Genomic DNA, 15562 nt, shown 5'->3' with positions numbered 1-15562 from the left:
AAATTTAGTTCAAGAATGTCTTCATCTATTTACTGTAGTATTCTTGCACACAAATTAGACACAAACTACAAACTTCTCATTCAGGGTGATATCTCATGATTCCTTACAACATGGGAGCCCCAAACAGTCACATTATTTCTACCATTAGGCCAGAGTAGGAAGGAAATTAATTTTCACATATTTTCACTATGTTGGATTTCTGCTGTTTGCATTTTTCCTCCCTAGTGAAGCAATCTGTAAAGACTGTTTTATATCATCAAACTAACAAGTCTTTTAGACACAAAGCTACCAGAACCAGCATGGTTCTGCAGGAGGATAGGGAATTCTGATGTATACCTCAAGGGGACTTGACTTTAGGGTGAGAATAGCCAATGAATTAAATTGTATGACATTAATTGCTGAATATCATCACTTTTGTGGTGGCTATATGCACATCACTGCACTGGACACCTTGTAGCACTCTGGATTCAGGGACCTGAACCTGACTCTATTTTGATTGCTGTATCAAGGGTATTACAGTAAAAACCACCCAGATTAGTGAAGAATACATTTTGATGAAACTGGATCAGAGTAGCAGTGATAGAATCAGAATTGGCTTCAGCATGCAACAATCCAAAACCACACACCATCTTTCTGCCCTGAAAGACTGTTATGAAAGATGGAGACCAACTCATGGACTAAATGAACTCAACAGATGCTTTATAGGGACGGCCCACAGACTGACGGAACAGTATCTGCATATCTATATCAAAAGACCAGGAAAGGGGGTGGTGTATTGGAATGTGTGGGACCTGGGCATGGTGGGTATGGAATAAGGGGTGGATACTACCCTGGTTTCAGTGGGATAGAGTTAATTTTCTTCCCAGTACCTGGTACAGTGCTGTGGTTTTGGATTTACTCTGAGAATAATGCTGGTAACACACTGATGTTTTAGTTGCTGCTGAGCAGGGCTTACTCTAATCAAGGACTTTTCAGTTTCCCATGCTCTGCCAGCACTGAGGGACGCAAGAAGCTGGGAGGGAGCTGAGACAAGACTCCAGACCTGAGCTAGCCAAAGGACTATTCCATACCATAGAACCTCATGCTCAGTATAGGAACTGCAGGGAATGAGTGAGTGGCTGTGTGGTACTTAGTTGCTGGCTGGAGTTATGACAGTCCAGCAGTGACCTGAAGCCATCTTGCAGACGCATGAACTGCACAGTTGCTCGTAAGGAGATTCAAGTTTTGACAAAATATGGAACTAGCATCACTTGGTATCTCAGGATACTGTTAAGTAAATGTACTGCCTGGGTAGACGGTGGTAGTAGAGATGCACACAATCACTTCTAGAGATTATTTCTGATGCATAAATAGCAGTGTGCTACGTGGCACCAGGAAAATAATAGCAAGCCTGGGGAAGTGGCTTTTATTTTTTTGACTTCCTGCATGTGAGTCACTTCATTTTCACAAGCTTGTTTTTCCCTCCACTTATAGAGCAGGAATGTAATGGTTAGACACTGTGATGGTAACTAAGATTTGCTTCTGAAAAATGCTTTCTAAATAGTCCTAAGGCTACCCCAACAGCCAATTCCACAGAATTGGCCCAGGTCTCCTAACCCACCATGGGCAAAATACTGGCAGGTAAAGTGGGACTTGAACTTGGTAATGTTGACCCTGCAGAAAAGTGGCACTGTATGTTTAGTCATGTATCAGCCTCTTTTTTTTTTTTTTTTTTTTTAAGGCTTGCAGTTCTTTTGGAGGACTGGAGGACTAGCAGTGATTAGATAATCACTGTGCTACTAATGTAAGCTTATATTAATTAGTTGTTGTTTTCTTCTTACACAAAAACAGACGCATTTAATATATTGGGAGAGGCTTGCAAAAGCAGTGAATATTATAACAGTGCAAAAGTTGACCACTGTGAGGAAGGACACAAAGTAAAAACTCCAAATGTGCCCTGGTTTAGCCAAATGCTCTTTTCTGAAGAAAGAAAGGAGAGAGAGAGAGAGAGAGATCTTCCACACTAAAATGAGGAACAAATGTATTTTAAGAAGTAGAAAATATGAATATGAAAGCAAGGAGTGGCAGAGGGGATGACATGGGACAGTCTTCAGGACTAATACATTCTTCTAAGAAATGCCTCTACATTCTAACTTCATTACAATGTTGTATTTCAGGTTACCCATTCATTTTAACGTACTTGGCTATACCAATACCATGACTTTGGAGTACTATTATCTATACTTGGTTAGAGTGGCTTGTAGTCTCTCAGCTTAAATGTCTGCGGAAATGAAAACATTAAAATCTCATGATAAACTGCTGCCTGTTTTGTAGCTGCCTGGATTTGATCAAATCCAAAACTGTATGCAACTGAAAGTAAAAACTAAATAAATTTAAATTTGAGCTCTCATTGGTATTTTATTTCCTCATTCAGGACAGTGAAAAGGAGAAGCCTCATTTCAAAAATTAAGCTATATTTGTTGTAACAGAAGGCAGAGCATATTCAAGGCTCTATACTGTAAGATTTCTTTATTCCATTTTCAATCCAACCTTCTATCTCTGACCCAAATCACACCAAGAGCAAGGTGTCACACACCCTCTTGCTGGAAAATATATTTCTCCCAAAGCAGAAAATCCAACATAACAAGATTTTTGCCTTCCCATTTTCTTTTTAATCTGTCCTCTTATGAGTGGCTAGCAACTCTCCCCAGAGATATATACTTTCTTGCTTATAAAGTGGAAGATCACAGGCGGTTTAGACACTTCATGCAATTTACCAGTAGAATACATTATCAGAAGATGAAAGGACTGTGAACACACAGGATATAACGCAAATCTAAATAAAACTGATCAGTAAACATAAAAAAAATAGTTAACTATTTTAAGTATCAACCTCAGCCAATGGACCTTTCTCTGCTTACAGTATTCCTCTCCTTTCTTTTTTTGAAGATATCTTTAAGGAATGACAATGGCAATGCACTTTTAGGTAGGGAAAGTGGATTGTGTATTTATCAGGCTTTTTTTGTTGTTGTTTTTTTGTTTTGTTTTGGTTTTTTTTTTTAAGTCGCTCTAAAAGAATCCAACTTGGTCTCATTTGTTTGGACTTACAGTGGGTATACAGTTCTGTGATAACTAGGCGTCACAGGTCTCTGAAGAGGCTCATCTATACTTTGATGGACACCAGGAAACAGCTTCTTCTTGGTTTTTGGAGTATGAGTCATTATCTGATACACAGAAAATAAAGAAATGAGATGGGAAAGGGGGACCAAGAAGAGAATGCAGTTGAAAAACAGATAAATGGAGCCTTAGAGAAAATTCTATCGGAGTATTGCATCAGAAACTTAAGCTGCATTTTAATGTCACTAGTTAAAGTGCTGCCCAGAATCACTGTAGGCCTTTCCATGACATCTCATCTTGGGTCACATTTCCATCATCAGCATTGGCAGACCTGTGGATTCTGAGGTCCAGAAGACATACAGTCACATTTGCCAGAGCATCATAAAATGGTTTCGGTTGGAAGGGACCTTAAAGATCATCTAGTTCCACCCCGCCTGCACAGGCAGGTTGCTCAAAACCCCATCCAACATGTCACTGAACACTGTCAGATATGGGGCATCCACAACTGCTTGGGGCAACTTGTTTTCTAGTGTCTCACCACCCTCACAGTAAAGAATTTCTTCCTAATAGCTAATCTAAATGAACCCTCTTTCAGTTTAAAGCCATTCTCCCTTGTCCTATCCCCACATGCCCATGTAAAAAACTCCTTCTCCAGATTTCTTTCAGCCCCTTCAGGCACTGGAAGCTGCTCTAAGGTATCCCTGGAGCCTTCTCTTCTCCAGGCTGAACAACCTCAGTTTTCTCAGCCTGTCTTCATAGGAGAGGTGCTCCATCCCTCTGAACATCTCAAATTAGTCACAGCACACTAAATGGCATTCATGCAAACTTTATGCTTTTTTACTTAATGGCTCTTTGCTGCTTGAGGTAAGACATAAAATACTTGATCTGGAATAACACCTCCAGGAGCAGTTAACTTTTCAACTTTTCTTTTCCCCAAGTTTTTGTCAAAATCATTTTAGACCAGTAGAGTGTTCCACTATTACCTTGCTCAGCACGTTGCTTTGTGTGCTCACAGCATCACTGATGTAGCACTAGAACCCTAAGGCTGCCTTTAGCTTATTATTAAGCCACAGACTTACCACCTTCTGTGAACCTTTCTCAAGCTTATTCTACTTCATCTAAACAGCATGTGTAAAAAGACCTGGACTGCTATGCAGGTAGAACCCAGCTCTTTCAGCAACAGATCGAAGAAATTATTTTAGAAAGTGATGAAATGACTGAAATTGAACACTTAATCCAGCAAAATAATTTATTTGAAGATCCTAATGAGTGGTACTCACTCCCAAGTACTCAGTTGTTAGCAGCTTCTCTCCTGTAAGCTCTCCCAGTTGAGGTTGCAAAACCTCGTCTTTGTCCAGATCAGCCTCCATGATGTCATGATCCTCCTGCCAGAGCAACATGCATGTTATTTGAGCCAGTTTACAGGAGGTTTTTAGTTCAAATTTAGTTCTCACTTCAGTAGTAATTTTGATGATATGCACTGCTCATATAAGTGGTAATGTACAAGCATTTTACACCAAAAAAGCAGACATCTAAAGACACACTCACCTAAATTTTTTATATAACCAGAAATGACGGAATCCTGGGAGAAGAAAAAAAACCCACCACTTTTTCCACTCAGGCTATGCCAAAATGTACAGTATGCATTTTAGAAGTTGTTCTTCAAATTTCTGCTTCAGACAACTATTCCTTGCTTGACCTAATAGAGGCTCAGGAAAAATCTCAGTCATTAGTATCTCTATAGAAAATTGCACGTAGTCTGAAGAGACACAACACTCTGTCCTTAACAAGCAGCTGATATGAAATTTGAAGTTTTAGGTTTTGCAGATCTGCCCAAGTCACAGCCAAAAAAAAAAAAAAAAAAGTCACAAGAAAGTTTTAAGTTATCTCTCAAGCAAAAAGGAAACTTGATAGAAAACTTATCTGGATCTTGTTATGTGTCAGTACCCTAGAGGGTATTTTTACTTAGAAGTAATAAAAGCATAAGTTCAAGTTAGACTGTAACAACTAGCAGTAAAAATAAAATAAGTGCACCTTAATACAATTCATAAACATTCCTGAACATAATGCTAGCATTCCATGAGATCAAAATGTCCATATGGATATTCAGCACTTTGTGGTATATCCCTCTCCCTTGACAAAAACACTGAAATTATTTATTGCCTTTTGTTCCCCAAGAAGGAAAAAACAAAATAAGAACATCCCCCTCAAAAAAACCCCTCAAAACCCAAACCAAAAAATACCAAAAAACCCCAAACCCTGAACATTTTTACTCATTTTCAAGAAATAGACACATAATACTTAATCACCTGAGACAAAAAAAATCCTTACTGAGGTGCATTCAGAATCACTCCTCAAGCAGTGGTTCCTGTAAGGTGAGACCATGGGTGTCCAACAGGAATTTTTCTAGAGCAATGTGAAGCAGCAGCAGCACCACCTACTCAGATTTTCAAGGGAGCTTTAAAGCTGACTATATCGGGTTGGTACAAAATTCTTGGAATCAGTACTTTAGTATACATATACTCTACAAGAAGGCAATAATCTCTGTTGACTTTATTCCATAAAAAACAAATGTAATTCTCAAGTGAAAAGTACCAAGAATTCACTCTCTTGTGCCTATTTCTAGTTTAACTATGGGTGATTCATCTTTCATGGAATTAATGTAGAGAGTCTGGCATAAGCTCCATTAAAAACAATGGCCACTGAACTTTGATGAGCTCTGAACCACAAACAAAATCAAAAGCACTTTCACTTTAGTGAGATTCAGACTTAAATACTTTTAAATAGCCAAATTAAGAAATGCCTTCTGCCACAAAGATTAGCCAATAATATGGATGCTTGGACAGTGCTCTACAAAAACAGCACGAGGAAAAAAGACATTGGAAATGTGTACAGGGAAGGTTTTTCCTACAATGGCAATGCCTGACTGATTCCAGTCTTTGTCTGGTGTAATATAACAGGACTGCCATCGCTCAGACGAAGTAGCTGTTGGCTTCCACACAGCTATAGAGGCTTGCCTTTTTTCAAGTTTAATGATCTCTGTAACAAATGGCTTAAAACCATAGTTTTTGTTTTGATGTAGTTATTCTCATTGCTCATCACCTCCTTATTCACAGGTGTCAAGCAGAGATAAAAAGTACAGGCACAAGGGTCTCAATTCAGTAGCCCACACCACCATCCAATTCTTCTTTGAAATATCCTGCCTAGTCCTCCGCTGTGGCTCTGACAGGGCACAAGCCTCCCAGAGGTCCCAAGTCACATCCGTCAGCCTTGAGCAGGTGCTTCTGATGCTGCAGTTAAATTTAAGAGTCATCAGATGCCTGTGTGTGAACAACTGAAGCAGTTACAGAAACACTGCCGATAATCCACAGTGTTCTATGGGTTAGAGTAAATTTTTTCCGTAATTGTTTGTTCATGTACCTTTTTAATAAAAGTCTAGTTCTTCCGTCAGTGCCTTGAAGATACCAGATTGTTAATCCTCTGCATCCTCCTAAATATGTATTCTTTCAGTGCTCAACTATACACGATGAGGCTGTATAGGACCTCAGGAAGATGTTCAATCTGCCTTTCTCTCCAAGACAAGTTACAATCAGCTCCTAATTATCTGGGAAGCTGGGTAGGTGTGAAAAATAACTCAGATAATAGAAAACCACAGATAAACACTTGTAAACTGGTCAATAATCATCTGCATCAAGCACAACAAAACCACTCTCCAAGCTCCAGAATATACTGTATTTAAAAAAAAAATAAATTAAAAACTGCAAAGATGAGTTTTATAAATAGTCTGGTAGATTATTATTATTTTTTTTAATATGGTATGTTAACACAGCATCCAAAGGTAACAGTTTTGTTTAAGGATGCTTTACAGAGACTGCCTACACTGTGCCTGGAGAGAGTGTTACACATCACAGCCAGAATATCACCCTGTTCTTTCATCCAGCTCTTTGCATGCATGAGGTATTTAACTTCTCCTCACAGTTCACCTTGATTTCCCCAGGTTCCACCTCTTCCAGTATTTTGGTTGACACATCTTGTCAGATAGAGAACACCAGTTTCTAGTTTCTGGGAAGTACCTCCCACTGCAACCTTGCTCCCTGATGTTATTTAACATGCCAGGTAACTGAGCCTAAATGTGTCCCTCCTCTGCCTCTCTGTACTGAAAAAGGGCTTTGACACATGCCATCATTCCACTGCTGAAATAACACAGTTGGTGCCCTGTTCACCATTGCTCATCGACTGCAGCAGATGTTGGCAGCAAAGTTCTTTAATGTAATGGCTTGAAGTCCTGTGACTAGGTTCATGATTAAGTTCTCTTTCTTTTGAGGTACTCTCTAGCTGAAGTGTATTTTCACACCACCATTTACTGATTTTATTGCCAGGTGCTGAATGATGTGGAATCACAGGGTGTCTGATGAATTGTCACTGTACGATTACCTAACACAGCTCAAGTTTGTAACTAAACTTCTGAATTACAGCTATGATATAACACATACCCTTTTACAAGCAGCTTTTAAAGATGGCATAAGTCAAATAAAAAGCAAATGTAAAGATTGAATACTGAAGACAAATTAAGTTAGTATTTAACAGAACAGTCAAGAGAATATTAAGCACCAGAAAATATGCACTTTGACTGACTGACTTTGACTTTTGACGTACCAAAGGTGGGTATGTACTCCAGAAGCTGGTGCATCCTGAGCTCTACACTAGTTCATGCAAAGTTCAGCACACAAACCCAAAAATTAACTTATTTCTGAATAATGTATATGGAAAACATAGCCATTTTTTATTCAGTTTAATTGCACCAGTGTCACACATCACAGAATATTAAATTTCTGAGTGTATAATGCCCTTGGAAATCCCAGAATTATCCTTCAACAAGCTCAACCACATCTTGATAGCAGTGTTTAGGAGAAAGTAGTCATTACCACACAATCTACTCAAAAGCAAGACAGAACTGAACAACTCTAAATTAAACAAAAATAACAAAAAATAACCCATGAAAGGTAATAGTAATAGCATGGGGATCTTTGCATGGTCTTGGAAACAATAAAACCTGGGGCAAAAGCAGCAAACTAAGTCTGAATAAGAGTGTCTTTTTGTTGCTTTTTAAATTGTGAAGGTACAAATACTGGTACTGAGTGGATAAGCAACAAATTATAATATCAGTAAGCAGTCTAATTGCATGTCACTAAATTGGCAATATATGGCCATATTCTGAAATACATTCAGTCTGTAGTAGTTTAAAAGTTACATAAAGGCAAGACTTTTGATAATGTTTTCCAAAACTTTCTGTTGCCAGATCACATCAGATGTTATCACAGAACCCCATCAAACAATAAACTCACTGCATTTCCAAAACACAAAAGGGCTCCAAGCCTTGAGGCAGTAAGTTAACAAATCCTTGCTTATTTAACAAAGTAACAATATTATGCATTTTGCTGCCATTTTGTTTGTAAATTATATTTTCTAAGCTGAGGAACCAAGAAACCAGGCATTCTTGCAGCAGAACAGAATTACAGTTCTCAGCAGCAGTAAGGATTTATAATGTGCCACAATTAATGTTACACTGGAAACAATTTTAAAATTGGCTAAATGAGACTTTTTCTTACAATGGCAAAGCTAATGAAAACTGGAATCAGACACCTCTCTGTTTCTAAATTTGAGTCAAGTAACAAGAAGCTGCAGAACTTCGTTTCAATCACATAATGGTTCAGTGGTAAAAATGCATTCCAAAATGACATGATCTAGAGCCTTGGCTGGGATTGGAAGCAGCAGCAACTTGTGCAGGTGGTATGATTGAATAGGAGAATTCACCTTCCTTTAATTCCCAAGAGCAGGTAAATTAATGAAAATGTTCAACACTATCATACAATTTAATGCCACACCTTTAACAAAGGAGTTCCTTATCTATGTGCTTTGCCAACAGAACACTGTATGCTTCAAAAAAGTATACTATAGTACAAGCGAAAACACCACCACCTTGGATTCTCATGACACACCTAAGACACTTCAACCCTTGGAACATGAGTTAAAGGGTGTTAAGCAACATATTAAACAAAGTTATGTAATAATGATTAATCCCCAGAAAGCCCATCTTGCATATCAAGCATTGATTTTGGGTGTGACGAGTGGAAAAGAGTACTGAAAACTCACTACAGGACTGCATGAGGTGGAAGAAGTACACTAATCTAATCCTATTAGGAAAAAATAAAAACGCAACCAAAATTGTTTAATGTACCCCCCTGGAACAAAATGGGAAGAGCCAATTACTAAAAAACCTTTCCTTGTAGCTTCAAACTTAAGAATTTCCACACAGCTCTAAATTTAGGCAGTCACAAAGGTAATTATAATTAGTTCACGTGTTCACCACTTATTGTGCCACAACACAGAAACTGGGTAAATAATGCAAACAGTGCAAAACTTCCCAGGACGCTGCCAGGCAAAGGCTAGATCCTGCAAGGTGCTGCACCCCATGGCAGCTGAGAGCATACTGCACGTATTACAACTGGGATATTCACATTTTTCTCTGCTTTCAAAACAAAAGACTCAACACGCACTTGAAAATGCATTCAGTCACTCTGCAGTAACAGTCAAGTTTTAGACTGTAGCATGGTTGTCACTGTTCACTAGCATGTTCATGTGCAACAAGCTAGTACAATGTGGATGCAACTGACTTGGTAAGTTTTATGTGTCTTATTCTTCGCTGGTTCAGGACAAAATCTTCCATTTTGTCTGAAAACTTGTTTTTCAGTAAATATTTCTAATACAAATAGGTTTTGCAGAGATCATTAACTCTCAATGTCATTGACTTCTTCAGGGCAAATACATGATATATATAGATACACATACATGTGCACCTATACACCCACCTATGTTCAAACACTGCTTCAAGGACATATAGCTCCTCTTTCAAATTTCTCATATAGGACTTTCCAATAAAAGAAAAACGGTATGTGGCAGACTTCTTTCAGTTAAAACTCCCATGTTAACTGCCTATACAGTATATTTTCTACCCCCTCGCTGCCCCTCCATGCACTTTGGGTAATGTAGCAATGGTCAACATCACCAGTGAAGACTGGGTTTAACATTTCCCTTATGTAATTTACACCTTGCTTTGCTTGTTAACTCAGATGATCGAATATGCTGTGCTGTCTACACCTGGGAACCCATTACTCTATGAAGACAGCTTCTTAAAAAATGTTGCAGTATTGGTATAAAATGCACTTATTAGTACAGTTGGAAATAGGTAGCTAACCAGTTTATATTTATTACTAGATAGTTTCTCATGCTTGCTTTCTCAAATTTTAAAATTTCATTTTCTTATGGGACTTATTTTTCAATTTGTAATTACTCTTTTCCTTCATTACATATAGACAATTTTTTAAATACATTTCAAAGTTTCTAAACAGCAAAAGAAGTCATCACACCCCAAACGGATTATGATACATTTAAAAGCAGTGACAACCTGCTTATAAACTATTTCCATAATATACTGGTTCATTTGCTTCCTTTCTTTTTAATTTTTGAAATGGGTGTACTTGAAAGCAAGATTTCTACTGCTACAGTAACTCATCTCTTCACTTATTTCAAGCTATAATCCTTTAGTTATCCACAGTTATCAACAGGTGATTTGCCAAAATAAAAGAGTAGGGCTTCATGAAGAAAAGATAATGGAAACAGATCCAATTTTCTTGTTAATGCAAGAATAATTAAAGTAAAAAACAAAATCAAAACCCACCAAAATAAAAAAGTCTGATTTACTGAGACAAATATTTTCTGTTCAGAAGGCTAAGGATTTTTCTAAAAGGTGCCAGAAAGCCTTTATACTTACTTCCTTATTGTTCTCTTCCTCTTCATCATCAGACACAATTCCATCATTTAACGGCTCCTCTAGAAAGAAGCAAAACAAAATGTTTTAAGAGTACATGTACAACTTAACAGAATCTCTAGTTATTACCCCTCTTTTAAAAGGGTAAGATTCAGCTTGCTTCTTATATAGACATCCTGTTCTATTCAAGACAACTATTGAAATTATTTGCTCCTATAAAGCATTCTAGAAATCACTGAAATCAATTCATATTTGGGAAAATGACAGAAACAGAAACACTGTGGAATAGCTCTTTCCTCATAAATCCCACTATGGCGTCTCAGTGTATTTACTGACAAGGCATGAATGAAAGTGTGTGTCTATTTCTCAACTAATTTTTAATAAAAGACTCTACTTCTCCCTACAAACTCTTCAGTATTATACTGCTTTTAGACATAAAAAGATAGCAGTCACATAGAATACTTCGTAACTTTTGGAAAAATTCATTTCTTTAGAAAAAAGCAGCCAGGCTTAAGCTGGAAATCTGTACACTCAACTTTAACTCACCGATCAGACAAAACCTTTTAAAAATAGCATTCACACGTAGAAGAGGAGCAATTCTAAAAACTTCATGAACAACTTCACGTACAGTGGCAATACAGTGCTTAACAAGCATTTTTAAGAAGAAATTGTATCACCTGCTTATTTTTGCAGTTGACAGAAATCTCTCATTACTGTGAGGCCACTGGCAAGAAAGCAAACAGTCAAGGTCATTCTATTTAGAGTCCCAAAACTTCGGAATTGGACTTACTCATCCTTTTATTTCTTCGTTGTAATTGTAGCAGAAAAGGATATTTTAAAATACATCTGACATTCACTATTCATCCTCTCTCAGATCATCACACTATTATTATTCCTTGAGAGTTTCAATGTCAAGTAAAAACATGAGCTTTCTTATGGCTTTTGTGAAAGATTTACAGCTCAGATCTGTTCTTCTGACCTGAATTGAGCTGCTTGATAATAAATTCAGTCTGTCGGATCATCTCTGCATTTCCTTCCTTGACAAAGCAGCGCAGAATTTCTTCCATTCCCTGGATATAGTGGAAAACATTGCTAGTTTAGCATTTCATGTGATCACAGCGAGAGTGTTTTGTTAGCTAAAATGTTTCTTTTTTTGTTAAATAAAAACAGAGGCAGTGTGAAACAAACCAATGTGTCCAGCTCTAAGCTCTCCATTTTGTCCACACCCTTCCCAAAGAAATATGCTGTCTGGATTGCTTCTAGGTATAATTGCAGAAGTACCCACAATGAACAGCAAATTTTTTTCCAATAGATCTGCTGCTTCTGACTTATGAACTCAGCACACGGTAGTCAAGAGAAAATTTGCATTGACAGAGATAACAGTGCAAGGTTCAGAGAAGGAAAGCAAAAAGCAGGACAAACTTTGACCCTCTCTTAAATCCAGTTTCTCTCTTTATGGCCTCTTACAGGTTTGATGTTGCATCTTTAATCATTTAAGATGACTTCCAATCCTCTGTGCTTTGTGAGGTAACGCATCTGACAACAATTATGTTTGCATAGCTCCCTAGGTTATTTCTTAAGATAAAAATATACACCGCTATCCTAAGAACAGCTTCCTTAAATCCAGAAGTTAAAACACATTCATTACCATTAGACTAACTTTCACAGGAGATAAGTTCCCAGTTTTGCTTAAACCTCCCTCCTGCTGCCTTCACCATCTAACTATGTTTATTACCAGGCAGAAAGAAAAGCAGCAAGAGGAACTCATCCTCTTAGTGATTATTTGCTGGTGCAGAATGAGTTAAATAAAGGGAAGAATAGCAGGTCACATGAAAGCATCTCCTAAGCCAGTCTATGAAATGCTAGATGGACAAGACTATTCTGAAAATAACACCTTTAATTTATAATTTAGGCAGAATCCTTCACACTGTCGGGGCTCCACTTCTGGGAAAAGACCAGCAAACAGAGCAAAAGTGTTTGTGACCTACATTCATAAATGCCTGAATACTAGGTATGAAAAGTGGAGAGCCTCTTGGGGATTCCTTTCTCAAAATGCCATGGCTCCTACCTCACAACCCTGCTGCACACTGTGCAACAGGCACCTGTATACATGCCATCTAGCACATGCATTGATGTTTGTGTTATGCAAAGCAGCACTTCTTACCATTGCTCTGGCTTCTTCTCGGACAGAAGGGATGGCAAGAATGCTATAGAGTGCTCCATTCACATATGGTTGTATCTAAGAGGAAGAAATATCATACCATAAGAAAAACTCTTATGTTCACCCCAGTTGTCTATAACCAAAATTTAAGGGAGAAGTGCAGAACTACTTTCAAAGAACGTAATCAGGCTAGCCTGCCTTGCAAAATTTCCCATTTGGGAAGCAGTGAACTTTTAGGATGTAAATATACCGTCATATATTTGATTTAAATCAGTACTGCTGCATGCCGATTTCCTCCATACACCTTCTGAAGCTGTATTCTTGTAAACTAACCTAGCCTTACAAAACAAAAAAAGAAAAAATGAAAAAATGAAATGGAGAAGGAGGTTAGTTTCTGACAAACACTAGTGGCAGTACAAAAAAAGAGAGGGCAAAGAACAGGGACAAGACTGTCAGCATGAACTCAAAACAGGCTTCAAGCATTGTAGCCTTAGGTAGAATAAAAGCTGTTACAGGTTCAAACATCCTCTCACTCTGCTGCCTGTATACCGTCCCTCAGTACAGGCAGAAAAAGAGCCAGTATGAAAGCTCTGTATTATGGCTAGTTAAAGCCACCAGATCTGTCAAACTAGTTTTATCAGCACTTATGTGATCTTTTGTATTGGCCAGTTACTTTTGGAGCACTAAAATTTCCAGTCATCCTCTGTCTACATCCTTGGGAAACAAAGAATAAGCTAGGCTGGGAGCAGGGGAAGCAAGGAAAGATAAGTGATTTATACAGGGATTCCACAACTTCGCAGAAAGCTCTCTGGACAGCCTTCTACCCTTGACTTCGATAAAACTTCTATCAGCTGTGCTGGTGCAAACTAGGTTGTAAGAATTTCTCTGAGAGAAATTTCAAGGTCATTCTAAGGCACAGACTTCAACAGTACGATAACTTTCCAAGTACTTCAGTCTAGAGACTGGGATGTTATTTTGTGTTAGCATGTATTGTATTAAACTTTCATCAGTCATAAAAACAAAGCTAGTGGAAGAGTCCAATAAAGGTATGCCAAGTTTCATCTTATTCAAAACAGCACTAGTAAAGAACTGGTCTACATCATCTAATGATTTCATAAAACATGGACTAAACACTTGACTGTAATTCATTCTGTATTTTCAAAATAAAAAACCTGATGATACAATCATTGAATTATAAACATAAGACACATAAGTTTACATTCTTTTTATTCAAGTCCCCAGATACCTTGCACATTCATCGTAGAATACCCTGGTAAAAATACTGCCTCCCTGATTTCATCTTCATACAATATTTGCCTGCATTTTCTCCTGCCCTGAATTTTACTCCATGGTCAAAGCAGTGCCCCTCTGCAGAGACAGCCGAAGCAATGCTTTATATAGCAGACAGCAGATATCATAGTGATGTGCTGAAAAGTGTTAGGTAGAAATAAGTAATCTGTTTCAGTTTTTTCCTCTCTGGTAGTTTAATTTAGCTTCTAAGATGCAAGTGTGTCTGGAGACAGAAAAGAAACCTCAAAGCAGTTAAGTGGCAGGTTAAATGAAGTGGCAGATAAAAATATATTAGGGCTTGAATGTCACAAGTGTACCATCTTATAATATTCCTTAAAACTACTAAAATATTTGCTTCTTTGCACCTGATGTTTTGCATAATGGGCTTGCACCACACATTGTTCATCACGTGAACTAGTTAAGCTTGAGATGATTGGTGTGAGACAACATGTAAACAGCATCAGAAACTGTGATCAAGAAGGCACATGGATTGCATGTTAACTATGCATTTAAAAGAATCATTCTTAGCTGCCAACATTTGCTAAAGGAAAACATAACCATGTCTAGAAAGACCAGTACCCAACGAAATAAAATTCACATAATTGTGAATTTTAGGAAAATTTCATGCAACTTAATTTCATGAGGGTCTGACAAGGGAAGCAAAACCAATTTACTTTCCTGCATTTCTTCCTTAATGTTTTCTTTCCACCTTTGCATTAACCCAAATGTAGTCATACAAATACCTCATGATTCTCGTGGCCAAGAAGATCAGAGAGAACTCTGAGCACATGGTTTGCAATCCCTGCACACATATTCTTTCCTGCAAAGTGAGAAAACAAATATGCTTGAAAAAATACAAGACATCAGACCAAACTCCTTTCATGTTTCTTAAAATCAGTACTAAGTATAACTTACATAGAGCAATACTATTCCTTGTTCCTGCCAAATGCTGCTCAGCACAACTGAGGTGAAATCAGTGGAGCTACTCTGGACTTATACACTTGTAACCCCGGTCAGGAAGCAACACCAAGGGATTCAAAAAATTTTAACAGAGGCATTATTTTTGCTTATGGCAAGCAGTTAATCTTTCACCCTTAAATTACCTTCCTTTATAAAAGAAAACTTACTTTAAGCTCCTTTCAAGTCTCTTGGACATAGGCAGGACCTTATTTTCATAGGGGGAACAG

The 15562-nt window shown here is 37.8% G+C and overlaps 1 protein-coding gene across 1 annotated transcript in view; it reads right to left on the bottom strand.

Moving 5' to 3' along the window:
- Window positions 1–15562, bottom strand: part of ARMC9 (armadillo repeat containing 9) — a gene marked incomplete at its 5' end in the record, with an annotated part of 69553 nt that overhangs the window by 13179 nt on the left and 40812 nt on the right. The window contains 6 exons of the mRNA XM_080623996.1: window positions 3088–3203; window positions 4377–4481; window positions 10928–10986; window positions 11904–11994; window positions 13089–13163; window positions 15119–15195. Coding sequence (XP_080480122.1) covers window positions 3088–3203; window positions 4377–4481; window positions 10928–10986; window positions 11904–11994; window positions 13089–13163; window positions 15119–15195 — 523 coding nt within the window. The remainder of the gene's footprint in view (window positions 1–3087; window positions 3204–4376; window positions 4482–10927; window positions 10987–11903; window positions 11995–13088; window positions 13164–15118; window positions 15196–15562) is intronic.

This window comes from Psittacula echo (genome assembly GCF_963264785.1).
Source record: "Psittacula echo genome assembly, chromosome: 7".
Lineage (NCBI taxonomy): Eukaryota > Metazoa > Chordata > Aves > Psittaciformes > Psittacidae > Psittacula > Psittacula echo.
The sequence above is the reverse complement of the archived record's forward strand: the minus strand, read 5'-3'. Positions and strand labels throughout refer to the sequence as shown.